General features: G+C 38.7%; 1 protein-coding gene across 1 annotated transcript; it reads right to left on the minus strand.

Moving 5' to 3' along the window:
• Positions 1–269: 269 nt before the first annotated feature.
• On the minus strand, positions 270–10,177 carry LOC121927812 (cytochrome P450 7A1). The gene is made up of 6 exons (XM_042461724.1): positions 10,016–10,177; positions 6,686–6,926; positions 4,765–5,378; positions 3,211–3,341; positions 2,461–2,636; positions 270–1,403 (listed from the first exon to the last, which is right to left on the minus strand). The coding sequence occupies exons 1-6, from the start codon at positions 10,093–10,095 to the stop codon at positions 1,104–1,106; spliced, it is 1,542 nt and encodes a 513-aa protein (XP_042317658.1). The 5' UTR covers positions 10,096–10,177; the 3' UTR covers positions 270–1,103.
• Between the last annotated feature and the right edge of the window lie 2,868 nt (positions 10,178–13,045).

A 13,045-nucleotide genomic window follows, 5' to 3' on the forward strand; every position in this document is an offset into this window, starting at 1 on the left:
AACCACCCTTCTCACCAAACCAACCAACCAATTTGCTTATAACCCAAACCTGTGTTTTCTGAGCTTTCCTCAAGATCTTTCATAAACATATGTTGCAGGCTAACAACTTTCTTGGTATCTTACACTGATGCTGAACAGTGTATGAGGATGAGAAGAACCCTCACAGATAATTAATTACCTGAGCTAAAGGAAATCTACTGAGGATAAGGATTTTTCCTCCACCACCACTTTGTGCACTAAGTGCTGCATTTCTTACTTATTTACTTATAAACAGTGATTGAAATAGTTTATTGAAGAAAGTAATGTCATATAAAATCAGCAACAAAAAACATTACATTTCCCTTCACACACACACATACATTCTCATTTGACAAAAACAAACAAACAAACAAACAAAACATTATGAGGTAAATCCAATTGTTAATCACAACTAGAACAATCCCATTTAATGAACAGGACTTGTTAAGTCAGCACTTATATAAGTCTTGTTGATTAAATGAGTCTCTTCAAACTTGAATGATCAATTGGATTTATTCACAAAGCACTGATTGTTTGCTGTTCAATTACTCTGAATGCCACTAAACAAGCATCAAGGAAGCAAAAAACCTTATTTGCATCAGCTTTTCATGCTCTTCCAGAGATCAGTGATAGTGTGGTACAATCCGTCAAAGTGTGCCAAATCCTAACCCCTGAACCTATGCTTGTTTACAACCTTTGCTTGCAAATACGTAAAAGGCTGCATGACGCAAGGGGGTTGTATAGAGTGTGATGAAGTAACCTCTCTCCAGCCTCTCAAGAGAAGTGATATTCAGTTACACCCCCTTGTCAACATGCTTGTCTCCTGTTGTGACAAAAACTCCACTGAAGGCCCACCAGTAACATTGTCTTAGGTAAAGGTGCATAAGATTGCATCCTTAGCGGGCTGTGTCTTTTTATTAGTGTTCCCACAATGTGTCCTAAAATAAGATATATAAATGCACATGTTTCCTATACATTTGAGCAATGTTGACAGTTTCTCCAAGCTCTTTGGAGCAAAATCATTGTGGAGGTCTTTTTGACCCTTTCTGAAGCTGATACAAAGAAATAATTTTGTTCCATACGCTTCACAGAACTTTGAATCTGTACTTGAAATTAATGTCATTTGTAGGTTGTAAGATACCAAGTCCTGCCCGTGACTGATCTAAAGAAGGGCATTTCACATTCTTGTCAGTGAGTTCCACTTCAAAATAGGAAAGCAACAAAATCAAAAATTGCTTGATTTCATGAACTGCAAACAGTCTTCCAGGGCATTTTGCAAGTCCCGTTCCAAATGGCATATAATAGTATTTTAATCTGCGACCATTGCGGTAGAATGTTGTCTTTTCTTTTCCATCTTCTTTAAGGTAACGGTCATACTTGAATGTCTGCAATAAAGTCCAAAAATGATTTGTACACTCATTATCATTTAAAGTTTCCTGAATACCTGAATTGGTACAGTATATATAAAAAGAGTTCCTCAACAAATTTGTGTTCTCAAGTTTTTCTAAATTGACCTTTTTAAAATAGATAAGTAGATTTTAATAAAATTAATACATTCAATTAAATAATATTAAAATGAGAGCTTGAGATTTCTTAATTTGTCATTTTGTGGGTGTTTTGTTTTTTGTAGAGTTCAATTGAACATTGGAAGGAGCTTCTTGGTTCAATGACAGAACCAATTTGCTAGAGATGTGGTAAGTCCCTTTCTCTTGATATCTTCAAAAAGAGACTATACAGTTACCTACTAGAGATGTTCTACCTGGATTTCCTGCCTTGAACAGGGAATTGGACTCAATGGCCTATGGGGCTTCTTCCAACTCTAATTCTAATTCAACAGGTACAACTAAAATAGACTTATGGAATTAATGGGACTTATGTAAGTGCTAAATCACCATACAACATTTGATTCAATAAGTCTACTCCAGTCATGATTACCAGTAAGCAACTATTTTTGGTGTAATTATAAGTAATCTTTTCTGGTTAGTTTTAAAATTACTTTAGGGGCAATTTTAGAACAATTTGGAACTTGGGAACAAGCATAAGCATAACCGGATATCTCCTGCATACATGTACATCCTAGCCATTGGATAAGGCAATCCAACTGTTAAGACAGTCATGGAACATCAGCCTTTAGTAAGAGGGACATAGTATATCACATTCTTGCTTACTGCAACATAAATGTGTTGGGGTCTCTTTAATCCTAATATTGTACAAAATTATAGCTTATTTGACATTCAAGTATTAGTGCCAAGTGTTTGGTCATTTCTACAACCTGAATACTGAGCTAATCCCTCTCTGAATCTGGTTATGTTACCTACCTTCAAATTCATCTCATGTTGGCATGCTAGAGTGACAAAAATATTGATGTCAAGTGCTTTACTGCAAGCAGTGTCTCAAGTTTTGCTGATGTGTGCAGTTTTCTCTGAAGCTGTAATTACTCACCAGGGGATCAGAATAGATTTCTGGATCAAAATGCAACAGCTGGGGATAAAGAGCTACAATGTCATCTTTGCGGATATTGTAGGAACTGCTGCTTAATTGCAAAATGAAATCTTCCTTGGCAACTCTGACAGTCATGGATGCACTGGAGAGCCTTATTGCTTCTTTGATAATACTATCTGGATAGGGAACAAAAGACACCTTTAACCTAGATACAAGGTAAGGTGAGCTACTGCAGAGATTGCAAAATTGAAAGTAATGTGATGCACTACAACCAGAGAAGGTCACTGGTAACAAAATCTCTTGAATTTAATGTTCTTCTTGGGAATATCATTACAGCTAAAAAGAAACTGACTGGTGTAAAATATTTAATAGTGACCAATACTAATAACATTGTTGTTGATAATCATAAATAATGATCCCCAAATATTGGCAGTTGTTTTTATTGATCACAGGTATGGACAAGCACTAGGGCCTAAATCACCTAAAGGCACCAGATTCTGTTTGATCTTGGAAGCTAAGCAGAGTCAGCCCTGGCTAATGCTTGGATAGGAGACCACCAATGAATACAGGTGCTGTAGGCTATATTTCAGAGGAAGAAACTGGTAAAAGCACCTCTGAGCATTTCTTGCCTCAGAAAACCCTATGAAATTTCTGGGGTCACCATAAGTCGAGAGGTGACTTGAAAGTACGTACACACACAAGGACAAGTGCTGCAAGTTTGCTACTAGAACATGAGTTAAGCAATTGTACCTAATACAGGCATGTCATTTAGTTGTTTTCGATTCAAGGGTATAGGTTTCCTATTTGAGCCAATATTTCCAGAAATGTTTTCTAACACCCTTTTCACCTCTTCAGTAGCTGCTTCCATTGCCTTTGGATTCCTGAAATTAAAAAGACATATTGAAATTGCATTATTATTATTATTATTATTATTATTATTATTATTATTATTTGTATTTATACCCTGCTCTTCAGAAACAAATACTCTCAGAGTAGTTTACAGATTGTTAATTTGACAGTTCGCTGCCCTCAGGCTTACTATCTAACAAGTCATGACATAAAAGGAGAAGGAAATGGCAGTGGGGAAGGATATTAGCCATTGTCTAGTCCATAAACTAAATAGATATCAGTCACTGCTGATGGAAATGTCCCATGATGAGGGTAAATTGCAGGCATGCTTTTACCAACTATGGTAGTATCTTGGAAAGCAATTTTGGAAAGAGTTAAAACGGACACTAGTTGGTTCCAGCCATGAAGGTACGGTTGCAATACCATGGACGACCTGTACAGGAGCTCTGGCTATTTGCAACCTTCTTATGTTCAAGCCAACTTCTGTCTTACTTGTCAAACTCCAGCTTCATCCCAGCAAATGCTGATCCTGTTCCCTGAAGAGGAACAACATTACTTAAGTCAGTCTGTCCTGGCATTTAGGAGATCAGGCTATGGGAGCCAGAATATTGCATATTTTAACACCAACAGATCTTAGATCTAAATTCATATTTGAATGTTAAGAGGACAATAGCCTATAAAGGGTATAGAGTAAATAACACAAGTAAAAAAATGGGTGTGAAACTAGTTTCTATAAGGAATAGTCTTTTAAAAAGTGGAACCAGCTTAGAATGGATGACTAATCTACATTTCTAAGTCTTCCCTTAGTCCATGAATTTAGGCACGTATACAGTTCTGTATTCTAGGGTAAAAGCTTATATTTACTTATTAGACTAGGCCTATGTAAACATAATTTGTGTGGGGCTGAAAATATTTCACTGAAAAAATGTATTATGTGTATTGTGACCCAAGTGGTAATAGGAGTGGATGTTGTATTCAAAATGTCCATAATGTAAAAAAGAACTTCAATGAGATCCTTTCCCCTGCTTTCAGATTTCCAAGAGAATTGTGGCCTCAGTAAGTTCAAAGAAACATAACTTTCCAAGCTCTCAAGCAGCCCTGTCAGATTACAAATACAGGAAGAAGCCACAAAGGCAATAATCCATATTTCTTTCTAGAAGCAGTTTTTAGATACATATTGCTTCTGAACATAGTTCAAGTCCCACTTATCTGTTAAGGCTGGAAACTGTTGATAACCATATGTTCTGTGATCTTGATCAGAAATTAGGGGAAGTGGAGGGGGAAATCAGGAATGCAGGACACTATATATCATTTCCCAAGTGAAAACCTGTCCACCATATTAAGTTCCACTTGATAAACTGTAGGCCAGTATAATTGTTATCAGAGAAACAACAAAGGAAAATAGGATAGCATAAACAATGTCAGTCTTGTAGCCTGACAAAAGTAGCTACTCACCTAAGAAGATGGAACAAGGTCCAAAAGGTAGCAGGTATTGTATTAGCTTGTGAAGCCCACAGGACTGCCAGATGGGTCTTTGCTTTTTCTTTGTCATTAAAAGTGGAGAGAGTATCATTCAAGAATATGCGTAGGGAAATTAGTTCAGAAATGTTCTCTCTTTTTTTAAGGTTCTCATGGAGCAGAGCTTCAGCTAGCTTCTCTCGTGCACTGTGGGCACTTTTGAATAGATGGATTGGTAGACCTGCTACAAGAGCTGGGAAGATTTGGTCAAATGCCTTGAAGTTCTCCAGGGCGTTGAGGATACGTGCTCTCTGGTTTTCTTGGGTAGAAGAAAGAATCTTTCTGTAGCTTGAGTTAAACTCTGTACCAAACAGGGTTAAAAACCCAGATTCAAACATCACACGACAGCAGAATTCATAAAGCTTATCAGTGACCCAGTCACTGGAGCTCATTTTTGCTTCACTTGATTCCACCATGACATAGTGCAAATTTTCCATCATGGCTTCACTGAGAAACGTTAAGGCATTACCCTGCAGTGTTCTAGTGAAAGTCTGCTGCATATTCTCAGTAGTGTTTCCATCACTTGGATCAATACTCCCATGTCCAAATGCCTGTCACCAAATATAATGAACATAAATTGTATTCATTATGGCAATATTCATCCATCCAGTCTTTTTCCCCATCCCCTTGTGAAAAGGGAGTGGTTGTGCATACATTTAGGTACAGCACATTGCATCTCACAAGCTTTTGAAGAATATTGCAAACACTTGACTATTTCTAGGTGGGTGCTATCAATTGTATCCATTCATCTAACAGCACAAAGTAAATTTCTGTTACCTATGTGGAGCCAAGCATTCCTTGTAGACACAGAAACAATTGAAGCAAATGTTTGCTAATATGTGTCTTCAAGCCTACTATAATTTATGACAACTCTGTCACAGGATTTTCATGGAAAGATTTATTCAGACAAGCTTCACTGCTGATTTCTTCTTAGACTGAGAGATTATGATTTGCACAAGATCAGTGGTGTCATTCAGCCAGTTTGCACCAGTTTTCCCAAACTGGTTGTTAAAATTTGTCAGGTTCACCAAACCACTTATTGTGCTGATAGAAAATGAAATGTTTTACTAGACCTGGCCCCTCTGACTGGCACATGCCTTGATTCCTTCCCAGCTAGCCTTTCCAGCAGCAGCAGCAGCAAGCCAAAAGCTTTCCCAGCCAACCTTAGTTCTGCCACAATGGCACATCCAGCTGGGGAAGGCTACAGAAGAGGAGAAAAGAAAGCCGATTGTTTCCTCATAGACAGTCCCTGTTTGGGGAAAGAAATGCAAACAGGAAAGAAAAAAAGGAAGGAAAGTGAGGGAGAATGGCAGAAATAGAGGAAGGGAAGGAGGGTGAGAGTCATTTGAAGAGTGCCCAACTCTGATCCATCCCCAGTCCTCTGCTGCAAAAAAGCCAGCATCTACATTAATGCAATGATGAATCACACTACAATTGAAAATGTTTATTTAACATGTATACATTTGGGCAAAAAATAATAACATTTAGAACTGGGTTGTTAATTATTTTGAATGCCACCATTGTCCAAGGTTACCCAGTGGGCTTCCAGGGATGAGCAGAGCTTTGAAGTTTGGTCTTCCATTATCCTAGTCCAACACTCAAATCACTATACTGCACTGGTTCTTAACCTTGAACTAAATGTAAAAAGGAATTCAGCTTTATCAGCCCATTTGGCTATGAGGCCTGATAGACCAGATCCCTGCCTCTTTGGCCTGCATTATTGTTATGTAATATTATGTGGATTTTTGGATGTCGCTGCAAGCCACCTTGAACACAGTTTTATAATAGAAAATTAACATACAAATAAACTAATGGCAATGATCATAATCACTGAATACATTTTTTTCTCAAGAGCTACCTTTGTAGAGGTTGCAAAGTGAAACTTCTTCCAGTCTAGATGTCTTCCATGTTGCATGACTGCATGATACGAAAAGGGATCCGTGAGAAAGTGAACATATTTGCCAGCCAGTCGACAAGTGAAAATGGGGCCATGTTTCTTTTCTCTTGCCCTGAGGAATTTGAGTGGATTGGCTCCAAATTGCAAAGCACATCCAAGGTATGGCAGTATCCCATTCTCTAAGGGTGGCTCATTTGGATGTCTGCAAAAGGCAATATATATAAACAGTGTAGATTAAGATTGTAAATTAAGGGTTGACCTTCAAGTTTGCTATGTAAGCAAGCATCTATTTATAACTTGCCACTTCCATGAATGCTAGAAGGAATTGCCTTCCTCTGAGTAATAAATCCACCAAGAAGAGGTAGATAACCAACAAATAATGACTTTAGCATAATACAGAATCTTGTTATAGCCCCAATAATGAGAATACATTGCACCTACTGTAAATCAAATTCAATGAAATTTGCTGTCTGTTTTAAATATACCACTTTTTACTTTGTTTATATTTTGGGGGTGTTATGGTTTATCCTAGAATGGAAGTGATAATTCATGGCAAAATATGCTTGCCCATATAACATTTGATTACCAAATTAACACAGTGAAGTATTATTGTCTGCTAGAATGGCAGTATATATGTTAAAATCTGAACAGCTGAATAAAAGAAACCACCTCTGGGGACCTTGGCAGGTGGCCCAAATCTACGTTTGGTAGACCATTCACTACAGCAGATGCAATATCTGTTTGCTTTAACTTTCAGCTTTTCTGTTTTGTTTGCACTTCTGAACAATATGCCTGCTATAGCTGATGTCTACATATTGGTGTGGAAATCAAGTCTATTAGTCCTAATTTTGTAATAGGAATCTGTGCAAAAACAGCCTCCCACAGGTAGAAGCCAATGAAGAATGTGCCCTGTTTCCATGTTGTGATGCTTAACCAAGCCAGCTTGAACTGACTGGTTGGCTGTTTGAAAATACAGCAAAATTAGGGGCATGCAAGTTATGGTTTGACATGTTGAAAAGCTGTATATTTTACATCTAAGAATTGTCTAAAATCTCTGAGTGCCCAGGCTATCTGAAGCCCAATATCCTCCCATATGAGTCTGCCCAGATCTTGAGATTTGAGGGAAGGGCTCTTCTCTCCATTCCATCATCTTCACCTGTACTTCTGGTGGAAATGTTGGAAAGGGCCTTCTCAGTGGCTGCTCCCAGGCTATGGAACTCCCTCCTTAAGAGGCCAGAATGATTCCCTCCATCTTGTCCTCCCAGTGATAGCCAAATACTTTTTTTATTCAACAGGTATCATAGAACTAACTGCTGGTTGCGGGAGAGCTTTTAACAAGTGCCATATTGTCTTATTTGTTATTGAGGCTGTTTTAAATTTCCTTTATAGTTTAATCATATTTCAGCCTTTGTATGCCTTAACGATAAGGAATTTTATCTGCACTTGTTTTAATTTTGTAAGCTGCACTGAGTCCTAAGGCTGAGGATGAAATAGGATATGAAAGACCAACAAGAACAATAATACTGGTTGAGTCCCATATCTGAAATTCTTGGGACCAGAAGTGTTTTGGATTTGAGATTTTTTAAGAATTTGTAATATTTGCATACATATAATGATATATCTTGGAGATGGGACCTGAGTCTAAACATAACATTCATTTACATTTTGTATAAACCTTGTACTCATAGCCTAAAGGTAATTTTATACATAATGTTGTGCATGAAAGAAAATTTGTGTACACTAAATGATCAGAAAACAACGGTGTCACTATCTCAGCCTCCCATGTGGACAATTTTGGATTTTGAAGTATTTCAGATTTTAGAATTCCAGATGCGGGAGACTCAACCTGTAACATGGATTCAGCACTTCTGGGATAAGAAAACAGTTGTGGTTTCAGTGATGATAGCTGCTCTAGGAGCAACTCAGATGGACTGACAAAATGTCTGAAGAAATAGCCATAGATATGATCAAAATAGCATAATTACCAAAACAAAAATACCACTCAGGATCTGGCAGAATCTCAGAAACGAGATTCTTGGAAAGGAACAAACAAAAAAAGCTTTTGTTTCATGGATGATGAATGTACAGCCTGTGGCTCACATGCAAATCTTCAAGTACTTTTATGCAGCCACAAGACCACCCCCATGCCAACAAATATTGATATAAGGAGCTAATTTTACCCTGTTCCATACACACACACACACAAACACACACACACACACACACACACACACACACAAAGACACAGCTACTTTAGGCTTGAAGGACTATTGTTCAAAAGCAGACGTGATTTCCAGCTACTTCCCATTTTGGAAAATAGCATGGAGGCCCAAAAACATGAATAAATTGTTATCTGTGCTCCCAAGAGAATGCAAGGGATGGTGTGTGTGTGTATTAAAAAACCTTGAAAATTGCTGGGAAATAGGGGAGGTGCAATTCTTTGAGGGATGTAGCATAAGCAGATCCCTGAGGCCAGGTACTCTCTCCCCCCCCCCCCACCCTAGTTTATGTAACATTAAAAATATTATTGATAATTAATCTCATTTGCAAAAATACTAAAGTCAAACAATTTATTGGCTTATTTCACTGGAATATATAGGTGTTTTTAAGCATTTACTAATAAAAACAACAAAAATCACTAAACAAGAAAACAATAATGGACAGTAATGTCGATGAAGAAGGTGGTGAGACAGTGATTATTGCTAGAGGTCATTTTCAAGGGTCATTTAGACACATAACGATAAGTACACGCTTTAATCAGCAGAATGTTTCTATATCCTTCCTTATTCCTCTTTATCTGGATTTGAAGAGAAAATTATGTTTAAGTATGACATCACCTTGTCATTTAATCAGCAGTACACATGGCTGATTTCAGCTTTTTAAAAAAAACTCTAATATATTTCAAGAGGGAGAAAAGCTAAATTAAAAAATGTGAAGCCAATATAGGAGAAATCAGAAACACACTGCGTACATTGTGTATATAACCAGCGGAGTTCAAAGAAACTATGATACTAGCCATGTTCGTTAAATCAAGCTTTTAGTCTTCCAGTTCACATAATTTATTAGCTTGTACACAGATGTTTCTTCCATGTGTATATTTATTTATTTATTTTTCTTGATATTTAGATAATAGGGGGGGCATCCCTATTGATCCTCTGTAACACATGTACACCTGATTTTTTTTTAAAAAAATTATCTAGTAAATAGCTAAGCTTCTTTTGTTAAATCAATGAACATAAGATGTTAAAGGAATAAAATTTCCAAAGAATGCAAGAAAAGACTCCTTCTTACCTCCTCCTTCTTCCCAGAGAAAACCAAAAGCTACAGCACAGCACCACCACTGTTCCCCAGATCAAAAGCAAAGCTAACATCTTAAGACAATTATAAAGAGATGTCGAGTATGAACCAATGGTTTATTGAAAGCCTCAGACTGATTCAAAAGATGTCCAAGTGCCACTTTTTATATTCGGCAGGATCACCTACTGACTTCACTGAACTGAAATAACCTGTGCAAGCTATTAATTAACCATTTCTGGACAAAATTTCTGTGTCTGCAGTTGGACCAAAAACTTACTAGACAATTGGACTGCATATCTCAGATGGTGGCCTTGAGCTGATTATCCCTTATCAGTGAAGGTCCAAAGCAATCAAGCAGATTAATAGCTCACAAGTTTTATTTGACAGGTTTTCATGGACTCCAGTTAACTTTATCAGATATATGCCATAGCACAATTTTGTTGTTATTGTTGTATTTGCTGCCACAGACTAAAATAGTTTCCCTTCTGCCTTGAATGAAAGTCTTTACTAGCTGATCATTTAAATCATTTTTGGATATGCTTTGATATACCATGCTTATGGGCCACATATAGTTCATAGTTTAAATTCACCATTAAGTGACCCTCTAATGACTTCATTTCTGTTTGCAGTTGACAAGTTTTGAATTGGTAAAGCCTGGTGCAGTGCCAGGAGTAAGAGTGGTATGAAATGTGGCCAGATAGGGCAGAGCCAAGATGGAATCAGATAATTAATAAGAGGTGCCTAGCTTGAGTTGCTGAGGAACTGAAATACCCAACTCATCACTAAATTTCGCCTGTCGTTGTTGTGTTCCTTCAAGTCATTTCCAACTTATGGTGTCCCTATGGTGAACCTATAATAGGGTTTTCTTGGCAAGTACCTTCAGAGGGGGTTTGCTATTGTCATCCTCTGAGGCTGACACAGTGTGACTTACCCAAGGTCACCCAGTGGGTTTACATTGCCAAGTCACAATTTGAACCCTGGTTTCAAGAACCATAGTCCCAACACTCAAACTACTACACCACTCTGGCTCCCAATTTCACTTGAGTAGTAAAAAAATATATATCCATATCCATTGGTTAGGAATGTTGTTCAAGTCATTTCCAATTTATGATGAGCTTACAGCAAACCTATCACAAGGTTTTCATGGCACAATTTGTTTAAAAAGGGTTTGCCAGTGCTTTCTTCTTAAGCTGAAAGTTTGACTTATCCAAAGTCACCCAAAGGGTTTCTAAGTCAAGAAGGAATTTCATCCCTGTGTGTGTACTACATGTGACTTTTAAACCATGATTAGATCAGGAAAAAAAGTGACTTTGGTAATATTTATCACATGATGCCACCTCTGACCCATAGCTGTGTCCTCCAAGCGCAGTTAGGGCATCTCTTTTCACTGACAGTGGGGGAACCTGTCAATGTCTTCCCAATTGCACTTGTCCCTAGGTGCAAAATATTGCTGCTGGGCCAGTTGCGATATTGTCAGTCAGTGTCAGCGCCTCCTCCCCTCCTCCTTCCCCCTCCCCCTTGCTATTCCCAAGAAGGCTTGATTCCCTTTTTAAAAAATCCTAGTTTGGTTTCTTTAAAAGAAAAACCTCAAGCACAGTAACAGAGCTCCAAAATTGCATGAAAATTTTAACATAAAAATAAAGTAAACTGAAAGGCATAGTTCATAGGGCAGGGAGGCAGGATTAAGGTGGAGGCAGGAAGAGAGAACAATGGCAGTGGCAGCCCCGGTCACATGATTGAAAAGCTGTGTGATTATGGTTATTGTTATCATCATCGTCATCATCATCATTATTCCAGCATAATTCCATTTCATTGATAGAGGTGATTGTTGTGAGAATGAAGCTCATGTGGTAATGTTCCTGATCTCCAGAATCCTAGTCCAACATTGAACCACAACACCACACTGGCTTTTCAACTGGATTAATTTTCTGAGCAACGTTGTTGCTCAGTTTTGGTCTTCAGGGGAGCTTGAAAAAATGTTGTTCACAGTTACTTAATAAAGGAATGTTACCTTGAGTAATACTTATTCTTACAAGTTAGCAGTTAGTTATTTTATGAGTGTCTATCAGTTCCAAGAAGCTTACTGCTGGCGAGCACCACTGGTTGTAGTAAAAGCTGGGGAAATCATAGGCCCTGTACACACAGGCCCTTTACCAAGTCCTGGTGACATGCTAGGGTTGCCTCGGGGCACCGTTTCCAGACACCCCACAACTCTAGGACGTCACCAGGACATCACAGCTGTGCGGGGCTGTATACACGGTGTGCACAGCTGTGACGTCACTGCTGCGCGCCTTCCAGACGGGTGCAAGTGGCAGCGACATGCTCGCGCCGCTGCAGGCAGTTTGCAGCAGCGCTAAAAGGATCCACTTTTTAGCTGTTCTTTTGTTTCAGTGTAGCCGTGCCGCGCAATTTGGTTGCTGCGTCGTGGTTACACAGAAAAGAGAGGTGGCCACTGGTTGCCTCTTTCTGGTGGCCTGTACCCCACCAAAGTTTCTTCCATAAATTTGTAGCCAAGTTTTGGTCATTTTAAAACCTGGCTTTTAAAATTTGGCTGCGCATTTTATATACAGTTGGCCCTTTGTATCCACAGAGGTTCCATTCCGGAACCCACCCACCCACCCACCCCACCCCCGAGGGTGGCAAATTCTGCAGGACCTCAAGTCCATTCTTCCCAATGGTGGCATGGCCACATGCATATGCCACCATTGAGGAGAATGGTGTGAGGCCATCTGCGGATGCTCCAATCCTGTGGGTAGGAAGAGCTGACTGTACAAAGAAGACTAGAAATATTTGAAACAATCTGGAATTCACCTTCATGTCTTGAGTGTATGCTTCACCACTTCTACACCTGCCTTAGTCTTTCTTTTCTGTTCCTCTGCTTTGATATCATGCTACATCCTGCTCTAACTCCTCTGGTTCAACCACCCTTGATTCTGACCTTTCTCTCTTGCTGAACTTCATGAATGGAAATGACCAGCCTCAAAATGCTGCTGTGATGCCATCTCTCTCCCCCTTCCACCATTT

The sequence above is a fragment of the Sceloporus undulatus genome, chromosome 4, assembly GCF_019175285.1.
Source record: "Sceloporus undulatus isolate JIND9_A2432 ecotype Alabama chromosome 4, SceUnd_v1.1, whole genome shotgun sequence".
NCBI classification, from domain to species: Eukaryota; Metazoa; Chordata; class Lepidosauria; order Squamata; family Phrynosomatidae; genus Sceloporus; species Sceloporus undulatus.

Coding starts and splice junctions, on each gene's coding strand:
- LOC121927812 (XM_042461724.1), bottom strand. CDS start 10,095: ATGTTAGCTTTGCTTTTGATCTGGGGAACAGTGGTGGTGCTGTGCTGT. Junction 6,927..10,015: donor TCTCTGGGAAGAAGGAGGAG/GTAAGAAGGAGT, acceptor TGCCTTTTGCAG/ACATCCAAATGAGCCACCCT. Junction 1,404..2,460: donor AAATCTATTCTGATCCCCTG/GTGAGTAATTAC, acceptor ACTTTATTGCAG/ACATTCAAGTATGACCGTTA.